Raw genomic sequence first — 19,325 nt, 5'->3', positions numbered from 1 at the left:
CAAAAGCAATGTCTAACATTATAGTACAGCACCTGAATATGCTTTATCTTATCTAATTTCTATCAAGCATGGTATACCCATCTATCAGTCTTGGAAAATCCATCCATCAATTCCTTCATTTTAATCTTTGCCTTCTTGTTTCACTCTATTCCTCTGATTTCCCAGGTGCTTCCCAGATTAGGTACCTGGAGCCCTCATACTATCTCTTATTTGATTAGCTCCCTCACTGCCACACCTCATCAAACATTTAAAATTTTAATGTTACTGAGAATGACTAACACCTAAGAGAGGGACTTCCTGCCCAAAGCTCTGAGCAAGGCATCCTTGACCTCTTTGTTTCTGAGGCTGTATACAACGGGGTTTAGGAGCGGGGTAATGACAGTGTAGGTTACAGAGATCAGTCTGTCCTGCAGGGAGTTTTGTGATTTGGGTTTTAGGTAGATGAAGGAGGTACAGCCATAGTGGACAATGACTACTGTGAGGTGTGAGGCACATGTGGCAAAAGCCTTTTTCCTACCCTCAGCAGATGCCATCTTGAGGATGGTGCAGACAATCAGGACATAGGAGATAAAGATCAAGACCATGGGCAGAACAAGGACGCACAGACTGATGAGCAAAGTGGTCAATTCTTTGATGGTGATATCAGCACAAGCAAGCTTCATTAGGGGCCGGATGTCACAAAAGAAGTGGGAGATGACACTGGCATCACAGAAAGGCAAGCTGAACACAGAGGATACTTGAATGGTGGCTGTGCTCAAGCCAATGCTCCAGGATCCCCCTGCCAGTTGTATACAAGTCTTCTTGCCCATGATGACTGAATATCGTAGGGGGTTGCAGATGGCCACATAGCGGTCATACCCCATGGCTGTGAGCAGGAAGCAGTTGTTGACCCCAAAAGTGAGATAGAAGAAGAGCTGAGTGGCACAGTCTGGAATAGAGATAGCATGTTGGGGGCTGAGGAGACTGAACAGCATTCGAGGGATGATGGCCACTGTGTAACAGGTCTCAGAAATGGACAGCACACTCAGGAAGAAGTACATCGGTGTGTGAAGCTGATGGTTGAGGCAGATGACTGTCAAGATGATAGCATTGCTGGCAAGGGTCAACAGGTACAAGACCAAAAAGACCACAAAGAGGATGAGTCTGGGCTGCCATCCAAAAATGGAAAAGCCTTCAAAGGTAAACTCTGCCACAGCTGTGAAATTAGGTCTTGGCATTGAGAATCTGGGTCTGAAAGAGATGAAGTGAGATGGTTGAACATCCAGGCTGGAAACAGTTTACTGGTCCAGGGCCATCATCAGCCACGAGCAGGGATTCACAGTGGGAGTAGCTCTGGGTTACAGAAGCTCTCAGCATTCAGACACTGGCCAATTCTGTGAAGACCTCTTAGGATACTTGGGGGCCTGGCATTGGAGGCAGATATAGTAGGGATGGAAGAGAGAAGATATGTAAAGGGAGTAGTGAAAACACCTAAAAAGCTTGGTTAGAAGTTGAAAGGTGGAGAGGTAGGTAGATGGACCAGAAAAATAGATTGAATGATAGACCAGAGCAGACACAGCCCTGGAACTCCATCCATAGTCATCTGTTTAGACCAGCAATGGTCTAAACATGTTAGAGACATAGTGTAAAGGTGTATGCATACAGAGAGAATCCAAGCCAGGGACAGAAACCTACTTAAGTCACACTTCTGAGAGGTAAGAGGCCAGCTCCAACTCTGGTCAGAAGGGCTTGGACAATAAAGATACATAGCACTACTTGCTTTCATGGTTCAAATTAAATTCAAAATAGCTAATGTCTACAAGACTTCCCTTGTAGCTAAGCCAGTAAAGAATCTTCCTGCAATGCAGGAGACCCAGGTTCAATCCTTGGGTGGGGAAGATCCTCTGGATAAGGAAATAGCAACCCATTCCAGTATTTTTGCCTGGAGAATCCCATGGACAGAGGAGCCTGGCAGGCTATAGTTCACAGGGTCGCAAGAATCAGACATGACTTAGCATCTAAAACACCATAGTTAATGTCTGGAATAAGGCCATGAGAAGAGAGACTACTTTTCTTTTTTAAAGTAATTATTACTTTTTTTATTTGAGATTCTAGTGTGTGGACCCAGGATGTTCTGTGATCTAGCGCTAACTCTTTTCTTTTCAGCCCTGCTTTCTTTTTATGTTCTCCAAATACCATTTGTTCTAATACCCAAGTCTCCTTTCTTCTTTGTGGAATGTATCTGTAGTTTCTGCTGCCATTGTCTAGTCTGTAAACACAATAAAGAGACTGAAACTTATTAAGAGTTTGAAGTACCAGTAACTGTAAACAGATGAAAACAACAAAATATTAAACTTTATAGAAATCTCCGGCTTTAACCCCAGTGTAAGTCAAGGGATGCTTAATTTTTTGTGTGCTCATTTCATTTGTCTCTATTGGCTCATCTATAAAATTGAGGGGATAATATCTACTCATAGTGTTACTATGGAGATTACATGAATTACTGTATGTAAATAGCCAAGCACAGTTCTTGATACGTAATAGGCAAACAATACATTACATTTCTGTTTCTCTCTCTTCATCTGTTCTCCCCAACCCCACTCTGCCTGATTCTGGGTTCTATTTGCATGTGAGACCCACCTAAACACACATATATTTATTCTCCCTTTCTTCTTCCCTCCCCCATTTCCCTCTCTCTCATTCTCTCTCACTCTCTTTCTCTTGTGTTTGGGGATGATTTTTGTCATGAATTTCTTCAAGCTCTATTAATTGAAAAGTCCAATCCTCACTTTCCCTTCCTCTCCAGCTCTAGATTCACAATGGGGTTGGGCATAGGGCTGGTCTACTTTCAGAAGTAAGGCCAGCTCCTCTTACTTCACATGTGACCTTACAAACATTTCTTCATCTCTTGGGCTTCAGTTTATTCACCTGTAAGATGAACACAGTACTAATAACTATCTCAGAGGACTGATAAAGGATTACATGGGAAGATGCCCATACGGCATTTGGCAGAGGCCCCAATGTAGATCATGCCATCAATAAATGGTAACTGTTGGGAAAGGTGAGCACAGATTTCAAAGGTTATTGTGTTATCTTCCCTTCTCCTCTCCCAAGCCTGACTTCAAGAAGGTGGTTGGTCTCCATCTAGCTAATACTTGTGGCACAGCTTGCAGATTAGAGGATGTTTTTCTGTCTTTTGGAGATGTGAGGATAAGGAGGTAGTGGGGGAGGAAACACAATATTCAAGGAGGGGAGATAATCCCAAGGATCAGAGGAGGATCTGCATTGGGTTGGAATGGAAAAGCCACTCCCAATGCAGCAATACTACAGGCGTGCCTGTGTCCAGGACCTCTGCCTTGAACTCCTACACTCATGGACCCAATATTTCAGCCAGCCAGCCAGCCTTTCACTGACTCTCCCTTCCTGGCCTCTGTATGATATCTGGGGCAGGACTAGGTGGGGACTTCTGTGTTCAGGGAATACATTTTTTCTAGAATAGAGGGGGAAAATTAGGTTTGCTCAACCAGAATCAGATGTTCCATTTTTCTTCTTCAGTCCCTACAGGCCAGGAATGTGATAAAGGGCTGAGGGGAGAAGATGGGACTTGATGCCCCCAATTACCATGCTTCATTCATATATGTTGAGATTCAGCTAAGTTCTTTGAAACTTCTGAGATTTTTATATAACTAATGCCCAAACAACACTTCATTCCTGACTTTTTAGTATTTATAATGGTCTTTATTTCCCAAGGGTTGTGACACAGCCATACATTCATTTTTCCACTTGACAATATTCCTAGGAAAGAAAATAAGAAGGTGACAGTCCATGAGGCAAGGGTCATAAAGCTACATCTAGCCAGACGAGAATCATGCTTCACTGAGTCATGGGATGTAACTTACATCTCACAGGCAGGGCTGAAGCACTGTCTTCTAGGAGAGTAAGACTTGTGAGGATAGAACAAGGACTGGCAGGACTCCTGCTGTGTGTGGCAGACAAGGCTCCCAGAGAATCTTCTGAAAGGGAGGACTAAAAGAAAAATACAGAGTCCACCAGGGTCAGTTTGTTCATTCCTTTCTCTGATTGGTCAGATCTGGGAGTAACAAATAGAAAGCTATATCAGCTCTCCTGTGTCTCCTCACAGCCCTATTCCTTTCATCTGGATTGCAGTCTGTCAGAGAGGACAATTCTCTTGTGCCCCAGGACTCTGGGGTCCCTCTCCCCAAAGTCACAGTGACTGTCCCCAAGGTAACATTCACAAGATCCAAACACTGTGACATCTGGGGATCTCATTAACAATGGGGCTCATCAACCCGCTCATGTAGATAGTATGTAGGTGTCAGGGAGGAAGAAATTGTCCTTTCAGGTTCTTCTAGTGGTCTAAGAATTAAAGTGATGTGAGACAGATTAACATGAGAAAATCAAACAAGTTTTAATGACATGTGTATATAAAAGAAGTGGGTTCCCCAGTGGCTCAATGGTAAAGAATCTGCTTGTAGTGCAGGACAGATGGGTTTCATCCCTGGGTGGGGAAAATTCCCTGAAGAAGGAAATGGCAACCCACTTCAGTATTCTTGCCTGGGAATCCCATGGACAGAGGAGCCTATTGGCTACAGTCCATGGGGTTGCCACCGAGTTGGACATGACTGAGCAGCTAAACAACAACAAAAATGTATGAGGAGAAACGCAGGAAAACTGAGTAACTTGAAAATGTCCAAAAACCTCACCTTAAATACCAACTTCAACCAAAGACAAAAAAGAATGCTGCAGGTAGAGATTTGGGACTTCAAAGGGGAGAAAGGCAATCCACATAGAAAAGCAAAAGTTTAGTAAATCAATGTGTGCTGGGCCTTGCAAAGACAATAGAATGCAGAAAGAAATTTTAATGAACAGACATTCCTAGGTTGCCCCTGTCTACTGCCTGATTCATACTACAGTTATCTATGGTGATGGCTCCTTTCCTGGAACCTGTCCTTGATCTACATTCTTTAAGGCAGTTGGGGGAAGGTCAAATATTCTTCCTGAGTCTTTTGAGACTTAATTGTTTTCAGCTCAAAATAATCTGCATGCCAGAGAGACATTTTGGGGTGGCATGTTTTGCTCCCCTACATAGATGATTGAGGGTTTCCATAGGAACAGATTGTCTCATTAGACCATGGTCTTGCTCTGCTCAGTGGATGGAGGAGGAAGAGGAGCTCTTGACTCCATGAACATCATTGTAGAAAGGGTCTATAACATTGTGGAGCCCAACCATGTTTAAGGGTGCAGCTTTATTAGATAGGCCACTCAGGCTAAGGTCTCTGTACCCTCAGGGTCAAAGGATCTGACTCTGATGTCTCTTCCAGTTTGAAAATTCTGGAAACTGTGAATCATTCATTCAGTGATTCCTTCAACAGATACTCATTATGTGATTCTCACATCAAGGTACATGGAACATAGCAGAACAAAGACATGACATCTGTCCTACACACTAGTCCTGCTGGTTTTTCCCATCAGACTGCAAGGCATTGAGAGAGTTAAGTCTTAGGTAAGTTGATAAGAAGTCAGGGGTCCTGGGGGAAGGGTAGGGGGAGGGGAGGGAGGAGGAGAAACGGGGACAAGGAGGAGGAATAGGAGGACAAGGAAGGAGCTCTCTAGGAGGAGAAAAAGGTAAATTTTTTTTTCTACATTCCTTTGTCTTAAGCACATAAAACATTTGTTTTTTTAAAGCCCAAAGCTAATAATTACACAACAAAACAACTCATCTTGCTCAAGGATATGTTTTCCCTTAAACTCTGTATCAGTGATTATATAACCACAATGTATTGTGCTCCAGGACATGTTTCTGCTTGTTAAGAACCTTCTGACTAATCCTGTCATCTTAAAATGTATACTACGGGACTGGGTCTGGTTCAGTTCAGCTCAATGCAGTCAGTCAGTCATGTCCGACTCTGCGACCCCATGGACTGCAGCACACCAGGCCTCCCTGTCCATCACCAACTCCTGGAGTTTACTCAAACTCATGTCCATTGAGTCAGTGATGCCATCCAAGCAACTCATCTTCTGTTGTCCCCTTTTCCTCCCACCTTCAATCTTTCCTAGCATCAGTGTATTTTCCAGGGAGCCGGTTCTTCACATCAGGTAGCCAAAGTATTGGAGTTTCAGCTTCAGCATCAGTCCTTCCAATGAATATTCAGGACTGATTTCCTTTAGGATGTATGGTTGGATATCCTTGCAGTCCATGGGACTCTCAAGAGTCTTCTTCAACACCATAGCTCAAAAGCATCAATTCTTTGGCACTCAGCGTTCTTTATAGTTCAACTCTCACACCCATAGCTGACTAGTAGAAAAACCATAGCCTTGACTAGACGGACCTTTATTGGCAAAGTAATGTCTCTGCCTTTTAATATGCTGTTTAGGTTGGTCATAACTTTTCTCCCAAGGAGTAGCGTCTTTTAATTTCATGGCTGCAATCACCATCTGCAGTGATTTTGGAACCCCAAAAAATAAAGTCTGACACTGTTTCCACTGTTTCTCCATCTTTTGCCAAGAAGTGATGAGACAAGATGCCATGATCTTTGTTTTCTGAATGTTGAGCTTTAAGCCAACTTTTTTACTCTCCTCTTTCACTTTCATCAAGAGGCTTTTTAGTTCCTCTTTACTTTCTGCCATAAGGGTGGTGTCATCTGCATATCTGAGGTTATTGATATTTCTCCTGGTAATCTTGATTCCAGCTTGTGCTTCATCCAGCCTTTTGTTTCTCATGATGTACTCTGCATGTAAGTTAAATAAGCAGGGTGACAATATACAGCCTTGACGTACTCCTTTTCCTATTTGGAAGCAGTCTGTTGTTCCACATCCAGTTCTAACTGTTGCTTCCTGACGTGCATAGAGGTTTCTCAAGACGAGGGTCAGATGGTCTGATATTCCCATCTCTTTCAGAATTTTCAACAGTTTATTGTGATCCACACAGTCAAAGGCTTTAGCATAGTCAATAAAGCAGAAATAAATGTTTTTCTGGAACTCCCCCGCTTTTTCAATGATCCAGTGGATGGTGGCAATTTGATCTCTGGTTCTTCTGCCTTTTCTAAAACCAGCTTGAACATCTGGAAGTTTACAGTTCATGTATTGTTGAAATCTGGCTTGTAGAATTTTGAGCATTACTTTATTAGTGTGTGTGATGAGTGACATTGTGTAGTAGTTTGAGCATTCTTTGGCATTGCCTTTCTTTGGGATTGGAATGAAAACTGACCTTTTCCAGTGCAGTGGCCACTGCTGCATTTTCCAAATTTGCTGTCACATTGAGTGCAGCACTTTCACAGCATCATCTTTCAGGATTTGAAAGAGCTCAACTGGAATTCCATCACCTCCACTAGCTTTGTTCATAGTGATGCTTCCTGAGGCCCACTTGACTTCACATTCCAGGATGTCTGGCTCTAGGTGACTGATCACACCACTGTGATTAACTGAGTCATGAATATCTTTTTTGTACAGTTCTTCTGTGTATTCTTGCCACCTCTTCTTAATATCCTCTACTTCTGTTAGGTCCATACCATTTCTGTCCTTTACTGAGCCCATCTTTGCATGAAATGTTCCCTTGGTATCTCTAATTTTCTTGAAGAGATCTCTAGTCTTTCCCATTCTATTGTTTTCCTCTATTTCTTTGCACTGATCACTGAAGAAGGCGTTCTTATCTCTCCTTGCTATTCTTTGGAACTGTGCATTCAAATGGGTATATCTTTCCTTTTCTCCTCTGCTTTTCACTTCCCTTTTTTTCACAGCTATTTGTAAGGCCTCCTCTGCTGCTGCTGCTGCTAAGTCGCTTTAGTCGTGTCCAACTCTGTGCGACCCCATCGACAGCAGCCCACCAGGCTTCCCCATCCCTGGGATTCTCCAGGCAAGAACACTGGGGTGGGTTGCCATTTCCTTCTCCAATGCATGAAAGTGAAAATTGAAAGTGAAGTCGCTCAGTCGTGTCCGACTCTTAGCGACCCCGTGACTGCAGCCTACCAGGCTTCTCTGTCCATGGGATTTTCCAGGCAAGAGTGCTGGAGTGGGGTGCCATTGCCTTCTCCAGACAGCCTCCTCAGACAGCCATTTTTCTGTTTTGCATATCTTTTTCTTGGGGATAGTCTTGATCCCTGTCTCCTGTACAATGTCACGAACCTCTGTCCACAGTTCATCAAGCACTCTGTCTATCAGATCTAGTGCCTTAAATCTATTTCTCACTTCCACTGTATAATCATTAGGGATTTGATTAGGTCATACTTGAATGGTCTAAAGGAGATCAGGCCTGGGTGTTCATTGGAAGGACTGATGCTAAAGCTGAAACTCCAATACTTTGGCCACCTCATGAGAAGAGTTGATTCATTGAAAAAGACTCTGATGCTGGGAGGGATTGCGGGCAGGAGGAAAAGGGGATGACAGAGGATGAGATGGCTGGATGGTATCACTGACTCAATGAACATGAGTTTGAGTAAACTCCGGGAGTTGGTGATGGACAGGGAGTCCTGGCGTACTGTGATTCATGGAGTTGCAAAGAGTCGGACAAGACTGAGTGACTGAACTGAATGGTCTAATGGTTTTCCCTACTTTCTTCAATTTAAGTCTGAATTTGGCAATAAGGAGTTCATGATCTGAGCCACAGTCAGCTCCCAGTCTTTTTTTTTTTTTGCTGACTGTATAGAACTTCTCCATCTTTGGCCACAAAGAATATAATCAATCTGATTTAGGTGTAGACCATCTGTTGATGTCCATGTGTAGAGTCTGCTCTTGTGTTGTTGAAAGAGGGTGTTTGCTATGACCAGTGCATTCTCTTGGCAAAACTCTATTAGCCTTTCCCCTGCTTCATTCTGTATTCCAAGGCCAAATTTGCCTGTTACTCTGTTTCTTGACTTCCTACTTTTGCATTCCAGTCCCCTATAATGAAAAGGACATCTTTTTTGGGTATTAATTCAGAAGGTCTTGTAGGTCTTCATAGAACCTTTCAACTTCAGCTTCTTCAGCATTAATGGTCAGGGCATAGACTTGGATTACTGTAATATTGAATGGTAAGTGGGTCTGGTAAGATCTTTCTATTTTTAGTTCTAATCCTGTTATCTTAAAATGTAAATTGTGGTAGTGGGCTTAGTAAGACCTTTGCAACATTAAGACGTTCTTTTGATTTACTGTAATAACCAACTGAAAAAGTAGATAGCTTCCTTGCTAAGACTAGCGGGGGTGGGGGGCACTCTCCATCCCCCTTCTGATGTCCGTGTCAGAAGTGTTCTCTGTTCCTTTTTCACTTTAATAAAACTCTGCTACACAAAAGCTCTTGAGTGATTAACCCTGGTCCCTGGTCCTGAAGGTAAATCTTCTTTGGAGATCACAAAACTGACATCATTCACTGTAAGCTACATCGCTGTGCATTGCACAGGAAAACCTGAGCACTTTCTCCTTGAGTGAGATGAGAAGGAAGGCCCCCATTGCAGTTCTTCCTGCATTTGCCCTCTTTCTCTTTCCCAGTATTTAAGCATTTGCTTGGCTTCCCTCATGGCTCAGTCGGTAAAGAGTCTGCCTGCAATGCAGGAGACCCGGGTTTGATCCCTGGGTTGGGAAGATCCCCTGGAGAAGGAAATGGCAACCCACTCTAGTATTCTTGCCTGGAGAATCCCATGGACAGAGGATTCTGGAAGGCTACAATCCATGGGGTTGCAAGAGTCGGACATGACTGAGTGATGGTAGGTCCAGCCTTCTCTGCCTTTTATAATGTCAGCCTAAGATGGGCCTTTCCAGAGGTTGAAGGAGAATCAGATATCAATTCTACCAGGTTCCACTGGAACTTGGGTTCTTCTAATCCCTAATTCTGGTACCCTGCTTATGCCTTTCTCTTAGAGACACCAAAAGTAGGAAAGGTTCCTTTCCTAAACACCAGTGGACTGAGAAATGAATACCTGAAAGCAAGGCAGTTCACTGTGGTGTCTTTGATAAGGCAAGTAAACTGAGAGAGGCTGACAGCATGGGATAGTTGCTAGGCATTTGGTTTAGTTCCACATAATCTCTTTCAAGGCCCTCAAACATTTATCCAAGAGAAACTGCAAATACTCAGGCTCATAAGCCATTAAGGTCCAGAGACCTAGAGCTAAGAAATAGATACATAGCATATTTATTACAACTTGGGAATGACTAGTGCATAGCCTCATTAGAACTGTTTGAAATCCTTTAGGGAGCAGCTGAAAGAGGGCTTAAAGCTTGGCAGCAGATCTTAGCAAGACTTTAAAATAATCATTAAATCTTGGACCTTATTAATCAATGTCCATTCTTCACAGTTTTTCTGGTAGCTCTGTTTAAATATGTATCTCTGAAATTAGAAATAGAAATGGAGTTGAAACCCATGAGAAAGGAAAAGAAACCCTGATATTGAAATTATGAACTGAGAAATGACTTTTAAAAAATATATGATTCTTATTGCACATATCTGAAAAAGACTGAAAAATCTGGAGTGGATGGAAGTTTGGTGGGGTTTTTTTTGTTTGTTTGTTGTTTTTCTGAAAAAGGAATGAGTATATCATTGGTATGTTTGGGAAGTTTTGTCTTTTCCATTCTGATTTTTTAATATCTTTACCTCTTTTGATTTATCACATTAGTTATGAACTATAATACAGGATTGAATAAAGGCAGTTATAGAGGCCTTTTTGTCTTTTTACAAATTTAATTTAAATGCTTCTCATGTTTCAGCCACCATTAAATGTGATGCTTGTTGTAAATCTCAGACAGATAAACTTTATCACATTAAGGAAGTTCCCTTCTATTCCTGTTTTGTTTGCAAATTCATCACTAACAGTCTGTTCAATGGCCTCATTCCTTTTCTGTATCCACTGATTTAATTTTTATGCTTTGTATTCTTTAATGTGCTTTCTTTCTTTAATTGGTTAGGATGCTTTCTTTCTTTTTGTTCTTTAATATGCTTTCTTTCTACATTAATAGACTGTTCTGATGTTGATTTATTCATTTTAAAAGAAAACCCGTGCTTGTTCTTTTTATACACTGTTGAATTCAGGTTACTATTTTTTTATTCATTCCTTATTGGTTGATAATTATCATTCCCTACTTTAACTTTGATACCAAAAGTTTTCAATCAGCAACCTGTTTAAATGCTGGGAAGATTTTGCTTCTTTTCTGTGCTCTGAGCCTGGTGTCTTTTTTGTTGTTGCTTGCTTGTTTTGTGAGAGAATAGATTTTCCTTTATTTCCATTTTTAAGGATTATTATTCAAGTAAATTTTCCATTGCTTCATGGTATAGTTATGGTAATTTATATCTTCTTCTGAATTTTCCCATTTTGCATTCTTTTTCAAATAGATTAATAAAAAGTTGTTCATGATATGCTTTTATAATTATTTTACTCATCTGTATCTGCCCTCTTATCTTTTTTCCTATTTGATTTTTTAAATTATATCTCTCCAATTTATCATAGTTGTTAGAGACTATATTTTTCAGTTAATATTTCCAAAGATCAATTTTTTGTTTCTGTTTTATATTTCCTTTAGTATTTTAATTAATTTTATTTCATTCTTATTTGTTTCAGATGGCCAACACATTGGAGCTTCAGCTTCAGCATCAGTCCTTCCAATTAATATTCAGGGTGATTTCCTTTAGGATTAACTGGTTTGACCTCCTTGCAGTCCAAGGGATTCTCAAGAGTCCTCTCCAGCATTACAATTAAATGAACAAGGTAAATCTGAAGAAGTTCTCAGAAAGAAATTTATAGCCTTATAATATTTACTATAGTTCAGTTCATGGGCATCACATTTACTATTGCTGCAGTCCATGGGGATCACAATGAATCAGACATGACTCAGTGACTGAATAAAAACAATTATTTCATACTTGCTTTAGTAATTTAACTTTATTTCACTATTATTTGTTTCAACTTTCTTTGATTTTATTTTTATTTTTTAAGCTTCTTGAATTAAAATATTTTTTCCTCTTGCTTTACAGTAAATATTATAAGGTTATAAATTTCTTTCTGAGAACTGCTTCAGATTTACCTTAGTCATTCTGATGTACAGTGCTATTGTTGAGTTATACTATATAATTTAAAATTTTTGTTTTTATTTTTTCTTTAATTCTCAGTTTATTTATATGTTTATGTTAGGATAATACACTTAATACCAAAGAGCTCAGATCCTGGAGTCAGGGTGCCTGGGTTTGTGATCCATCTGCTACTGCTATAGGTGACCTTGGGCACATGGCCCTCCCCTCTGTGCCTCAATTTCCTTATTTGTGAAATGCGAAGAATAATAGTATTGACCTTAAACAACTGTTGTGAGGATTGAATGAGTAAATATTTGAAAGTTCTTAGAATAATGGCTGGCATATAGTAAGTGCTATGTAAGTGCTTATAAAATAAATCTTCAATACTATAAGGAGGGGTAATGGAAAGTTTGGCTACTTTCTTTTATTGATTTCTTATTCTATAGCATTGTGGTCCATGAAGACTATTTGTATAATACCCTTGTTTCAGAATTTGTTGAGGCATCCTTAGAGTCAAAAATATCAGGCTTCCCTGATAGCTCAGTTGGTAAAGAATCTGCCTGCAGTGCCGGAGACCCTAGTTCAATTCCTGGGTTGGGAAGATACCCTGGAGAAGGGATAGGCTACCCATTCCAGTTCTGGCCTGGAGAATTCCATGGACTGTATAGTACATGGGGTGGCAAATAGTCGGACAAGACTAACCAACTTTCACTTCACTAGGGTCAAAAGACTTAACAGTCTCTGCATAAATTGAGTATTAAGTTAAGCTTATTACTTGTCATAACTGTTGTGATCCTATTAACTCATTGATTATTTTATTAGTTCAAAAGAAATGTGTAGTAGTATCACCTACTATGGTGTTTGTCAGTTTATCCCTGTAGTTTTACTGTCTTTTGCATATACATTTTGAAGCTATGCTGCTAGGATCTTATAAATTCATTAATGGAATACCTTCCTGGTGAATTGTTTTATTTATCAATGTAAGTCCCTTAGTGATGTTCATCTTGTCGTTTTCAGTCCCTGGGTCGTGTCCGACTATTTGTGATCCCGTGAACTGTAGCACGCCAACCTGCCCTGTCCTTCACTATCTCACTGAGTTTGCTCCAACTCATGTCCATTGTCAGTGATGCCATCCAACCATCTCATCTTCTGTCTCCCCCCTTTCCCCTTTACCTCAATCTTTCCCAGCATCAGGGTCTTTTCCAGTGAGTTGGCTCTTTGCAACATGTAGCCAAAGGATTGGAGCTTCAGCATCAATCCTTCTAATAAATATTCAGGGTTGATTTCCTTTAGGATTGACTGGTTTGATCTCCTTGCAGTCCAAGGGACTTTCAAGAGTCTACTCCAGCACCACAGTTCAAAACCATTAATTTTTCCACAGTCAGCCTTCTTTATGGTCCAACTCTCACATCCATCCATGACTACTGGAAAAACCATAGCTTTGACTAGATGGACCTTTGCTGGCAAAGTGACGTCTCTGCTTTTTCATAAACGGTCTAGGTTTATCATAGCTTTCCTTCCTAGGAGCAAGCATCTTTAAATTTTATGGCTGCAGTCACCCTCTGCATTGATTTTGGAGCCTAAGAAAATGAAATCTGATACTGTTTCCACATTTCCCCATCTATTTGCATGAAGTGATGGGACCAGTTGCCATGGTCTTCATTTTTTGAAATGTTGAGTTTTCACCCAGCTTTTTCACTCTCCTCTTTCACCTTCATCAAGAGGTTGTTTAATTCCTCCACACTATCTGCCATAAATATGGTGTCATCTGCATAGCTGAGGTTATTTATATTTCTCCCCACAATCTTGATTCCAGCTTGTGCTTCATCCAGCCTGGCATTTCACATGATGTATTTTGCATATAAGTTAAATAAGCAGGGTGACAATATACAGCCTTGATGTATTCCTTCCTTTCCCAATTTTGAACCAGTCCGTTTTTCCATATCTGGTTCTAACTATTGCTTCTTGTTCTGCATACAAGTTTCTCAGGAGTCAGGTAATGTGGTCTGGTATTCCCATCTCTTTAAAAATATTCCGCAGTTTGTTGTGATCCACACAGTCAAAGGCTTTAGCATAGTCAATGAAGTAGAAATAGATGTTTTTTCTTGGAATTTCATTGCTTTTTCTATGGTCTAGTGAAGCAGAAGTAGATGTTTTTGATTGGACTTCCCTTGCTTTTTCTATGATCTAGAGTATGTTGGCAATTTGATCTCTGGATCCTTTACCTTTTATAAATCCAGCTTGTACATCTGGAATTTCTCAGTTCGCATACTGCTGAAGCATAGCTTGAAGGATTTGGAGCATAATTTTGCTAGCATGTGAAAAAAGTGCAATTATACGGTAATTTGAATATTTTTTGGCTGTGCCATTCTTTGAGATTGGAGTTAAAACTGACCTTTTCCAGTCCTGCAGCCACTGCTGAGTTTTCCAAATTTGCTGTTAAAATGAATGCAGCACTTTAACAGTATCATCTTTTAGGATTTGAAATACCTCAGTTGGAATTCCATCACCTTCACTAACTTTGTTCATAGTGATGCTTCCTGAGGCCCACTTGACCTCACACTCCAAGATGTCTGGCTCTAGTTGAGTGACCACACCACTGTGGTTATCTGGGTTATTAAGAACTTTTTTGTACAGTTCTTCTGTTTGCTCTTGCCATCTTTTCTTAATCCTTTCTGCTTCTGTTAGGTTCTTGCTGCCTTTGTCCTTTATTGTGCCTATCTTTTCATGAAATATTCCCTTGGTATCTCCAATTTTCTTAAAGAGATCTCTAGTCTTTTCCATTCTATTGTTTTCCTCTGTTTCTTTGTGTTGTTCACTTAAGAAGGCTTTCTTATCTCTCCTTCCTATTCTCTGGAACTCTGCATTCAGAGGGGTATATCTTTTCCTTCTCCTTTGCCTTTCACTTCTTTTCTTTTCTCAGCTATTTGTAAGGCCTCCTCAGACAACCACTTTGCTTTCTCGCATTTCTTTTTCTTGGGAATGGTTTTGGTCACTACCTGCTGTACAGTGTTACAACCTCTGCCCATAGCTCTTCAGGCACTCTGTCTACAAGATCTAATCCCTTGAATCTATTCATCATCTCCACTATATAACCATAAGAGATTTGATTTAGATCATACCTGAATGGCCTAGTAGTTTTCCCTACTTTCTTCAATTTGAGCCTGAATTCCACAATAAGGAGCTGTTGATCTGAGCCACAGCCTGGTCCGGGTCTTTTTTTTTTTTTTTTTTTTTCTGACTGTATAGATCTTCTCCATTTTCAGCTGCAAAAAAATATAATCAATCTGATTTTGGTATTGACCATTTGGTGATGTCCACGTGTAGAATTGTCCCTTGCATTGTTGGAAGAGAGCATTTGCTATGACCAGTGTGTTCCCTTGGCAAAACTCTTTTAGCCTTTGCCCTGCTTCATTTTGTACTCCAAGGCCATACTTGCCTGTTATTCCAGATATCTCTTGACTTCCTAATTTTGCATTCGAGTCCCCTGTGATGAAAAGGACATCTTTTTTGGTTGTTAGTTCTAGGAGGTCTTGTCGGTCTTCATAGAATTGTTGAACTTCAGCTTCTTTGGCAATAGTGCTGGGGGTGGCTGTAATGTGATGGCTTGATGGCAGCAATATCCTTAGAAAGATATTTTGTCTGTTACTCGTAATGTTATATCAATTTTCTTTTGGTCAGTATTTTCCTGGATAACACTTATACCTCTTCATTTTCAACCTGTGACATATTATTTTAATAGTGTAGTGTAGATTATTAAAACTCAATCTGAAAGCCTCTGTATTACAATTGATTAGCTTAATTCAGTCACATTTATTATAATTAGAGAAGTTATTAAACATTACTGCCATCTTATTTTGTATTTTCCATGCACTAAGGTTTCTTAATCTCTGTTTCTCAATAAATCTTTTTGTTTGACTGATTAGTTTGTTCCATTTTCTGGTTAGAAAGTTATATATATATATCCTTCCTATTTATCTAATAGTTAACCTTAATTTTTACAATTTAATTTTATTTTTGATAAATAATTCAAATGTAGAATTAAAAGTACAAAATAGTACATTATTAAAATACTTTGTGCTTCCACCCATAATTCTTGCTTCATAGAAGCACCTATTTTCAACTCTTCCCTGTTTCTCATGTTATTAACCTCTGTATTTCTGCTATAATATATATAAAATGCATGTAATAGTATTTCTTAATTCCTAAATTTTAGACCTTCTCTATTCCTAGCTCATTTACAACACCAGCATTTTTACACATGAAGACAAACATGTGCAAATACTTCTCCTCTTGACGTACTCCCAGCCAAAATAAATCTATTTTCAGAGCATACATTATTATAATATGCAAATATTACAACTGAGCCATGCAGCAAGCCATAAGTGTACATCTCTTCCAGTGCAATTATTGTTTTCTTGCTGAATTTTAGTAATTGAATCTGTGAAGGAAAAATGTTGCCTGCCATATCAGTGAACAAAGGATATTGCTGCCATCAAGCCATCACATTACAGCCACCCCCAGGGATGAGCCCTGAGGGAACTTGGGATGGAAACAGAATGCCTCCTACCAAGTCTCAGCCACCACAGCCACCCCTACCCTGACCGTGCTCTCTGAAGGGACTGTAACAGGGAAAAAATGAATACTGGCCCTGGATGGGGTTCCCCAGGTGTCACTAGTGGTCAAGAACCTGCCTGCCAATCCAGGAGACCCTTGATCCCTGGATCAGGAAGATCCCCTGGAGGAGGGCACAGCAACCCACTCCCATTTTCTTGCCTGGAGAATCTCATGAACAGAGGAGCCTGGTGGACTACAGTCCATGGGGTTGCAAAGAGTTGGATATGACTGAAACAACTTAGTGCACGCATACACACACACACATGACTCTGGATGATAAGGTGTATATCAAAAGGATGATTTAAGTGAGTCCAGACTCTTCCATGGGCCCATACATAGAAAAGCATTAAATTCCTTAACTTGAAATACTCAGTTTTCTTTAATTAACAATAATCTTTCAAAGCTCCTACCACTTGATCTTTGTTGCAAAAATTCTTACATATCCTGACTCCTCTCTTACCTCTTTGGAGTAGTCTCTCAGAGATATCTGAGAGGCTGAGTCCTGGCTTTAAGTCCTTGGTTTTGTCCACCAAATATAATGTAATTCTCAACTTATAGGCTGTGTAATTTTTTCAGTTGACAAGTTCATTTGTTTAGTCTTCAAGTAGCTATAATTAATCCAGGCTCCTGTCTTCCACCAGAACAACAAAACCTTCTTCCATAGTTAGATATGAATATGCATATGCAGTTCATGAATATGAATGTGCAATTCATGGGGTTTCAAAGAGTCAGACATGACTTAGCTACTGAACAACAACATAGTTAGGTAGTATTCCCAAGTCACATTAATCTATCTATCTGTCTTGTTAGTTGGACTCCTAGTTAGTTTCTTTTTATCTTATTTTTGGCCACACTGCATGGCTTGCAGGATCTTATATCCCTGACCATGGATTGAACCAGGGGCCTGGAAGTGAGAGAATCTAGTCCTAACCACTGGACTGCTAGGAAATTCTCAGTTTCTTTTCATATTAAGGTCATCTCTTCCCACATTTGCCAATCCAACTCTTGGGTTGCTCTGTAGGCCTGCTGCTGTAATCCTGGAGCTTTCCCTCACCAGGAGTCCTCCCATCCCCCACACTTATTAAATTATAATAGACAAAAATGGTATATATTTAGAATGTTACAGTATGATGATTTGATACACATTTACATTGTGAATGATTACCACAGTCAAGATTATTCACACAGCCATTGCCTCATACAATTACCTTTTTTAATGTTCTTATATACTGCTGCTGCTGCTGCTGCTAAGTCGCTTCAGTCATGTCCGACCCTGTGCGACCCCATAGATGGCAGCCCACCAGGCTTCCCCATCCCTGGAATTCTCCAAGCAAGAACACTGGAGTGGATTGCCATTTCCTTCTCCAATGCATGAAAGTGAAAAGTCAAAGTGAAGTCATTCAGTTGTGTCCAACTCTCAGCGACCCCATGGACTGCAGCCCACCAGGCTCCTCCATCCATGGGATTTTCCAGGCAAGAGTACTGGAGTGGGGTGCCATTGCCTTCTCCAATCTTATGTACTAAGAACACTTAAAATCGATTCTCCTGGGAAATTTCAAAACTTCAATAAAGCATCATTAACCTTAGTCACCAAACTATACAACTGACTTATAATGAAAACTTGTACCCTTTGACCAACATGTTCCCCTTTTCTCCCTGCCCCTGGCAACCACCATTCTACTCTCTGCTTTAGTGAGTTCAACATTTTTGGATACTGCATAAAAGTGAGATCATATTGTATTTATACTTCTGTATTAGATTTATTTCACTTAGGCTTAGCATAATATCCTCCAGGTTTATTTATCCTGTTGTAAATACCATAATTTCCTCCTTTCGTATGGCTTAATAATATTCCACTGTGTATGTATGCATGAATGTGTGCATACAGATGTGTTTAAGTTCTGCCACGTTTTCTTTATTCATTTATCTGTTGATGTATGCTTAGAATGTTTCCACAACTTGGCTATTGTGAATAATGCTGGGGTGCTGGCTTTTTCTCTAGTTGCAGCATGAAGGGGCATCTCCAGTTCTGGTACACATGCTGTAAAGTGTATAGGTTCAATAGTTGTGATGCATAGGCTCTCTAGTTGCAGCATGTGGACTTAGTTGCTCCACAGAATGTGGGATCTTAGTTCCTCCACCAAGGATCACACCTGTATCCCCTGCATTGGAAGGCAGTTTCTTAACCACTGGACTACCAGAAAGTGAAAGTAGCTCAGTCGTGTCCAGCTCTTTGTGACCCCATGGACTATACAGTCCATAGAATTCTCCAGGCCAGAATACTGGAGTGGGTTGCCATTCCCTTCTCCAGGGGATCTTCCCAACCCAGAGATTGAACCCAGGTCTTCCACACTGCAGGTGGATTCTTTACCAGCGAGCCACCAGGGAAGACCATGGACCACCAATGAAGTCCCTATTTTCAATTTTTAAAGGAACCTCCATGCTGTTTTCCACAGTGGCTGTAAATAGTTTACTTTCCCACCAGTAGTGTACAAGGGTTCCCTTTTCATCCTTGCCAGCTTTGGTTATTTCTTGTCTTTTTGATAATGGCTACTCCAACAGATAGGAAGTGATATCTCATTGCAGTTTTAAATTACATTTCCTTGGTGATTGGGTATTGAGCACCTTTTCATATACCTGGCCACCAGCATCCTGAGATTTCCTGAACTCTTGCCAATATTAATTTCCCTATTTCCTGAATCCCTCATTTTGAGGGTATACCTTTTCAATAATACACTGA

General features: G+C 40.4%; 1 protein-coding gene across 1 annotated transcript; it reads right to left on the bottom strand.

The window, feature by feature from the left end:
- Positions 1-281: 281 nt before the first annotated feature.
- Positions 282-1,298, bottom strand: LOC147376820 (olfactory receptor 10J4). The gene has a single exon (XM_086394121.1). The coding sequence runs from the start codon at positions 1,215-1,217 to the stop codon at positions 282-284; it is 936 nt and encodes a 311-aa protein (XP_086250247.1). The 5' UTR covers positions 1,218-1,298.
- Between the last annotated feature and the right edge of the window lie 18,027 nt (positions 1,299-19,325).

This window comes from Bos grunniens, chromosome 3 (assembly GCF_055505025.1).
Source record: "Bos grunniens cultivar Pamir isolate PY7600 chromosome 3, Bosgru_T2T1.0, whole genome shotgun sequence".
Lineage (NCBI taxonomy): Eukaryota > Metazoa > Chordata > Mammalia > Artiodactyla > Bovidae > Bos > Bos grunniens.
This window is presented reverse-complemented; position numbering and strand designations above follow the sequence as displayed.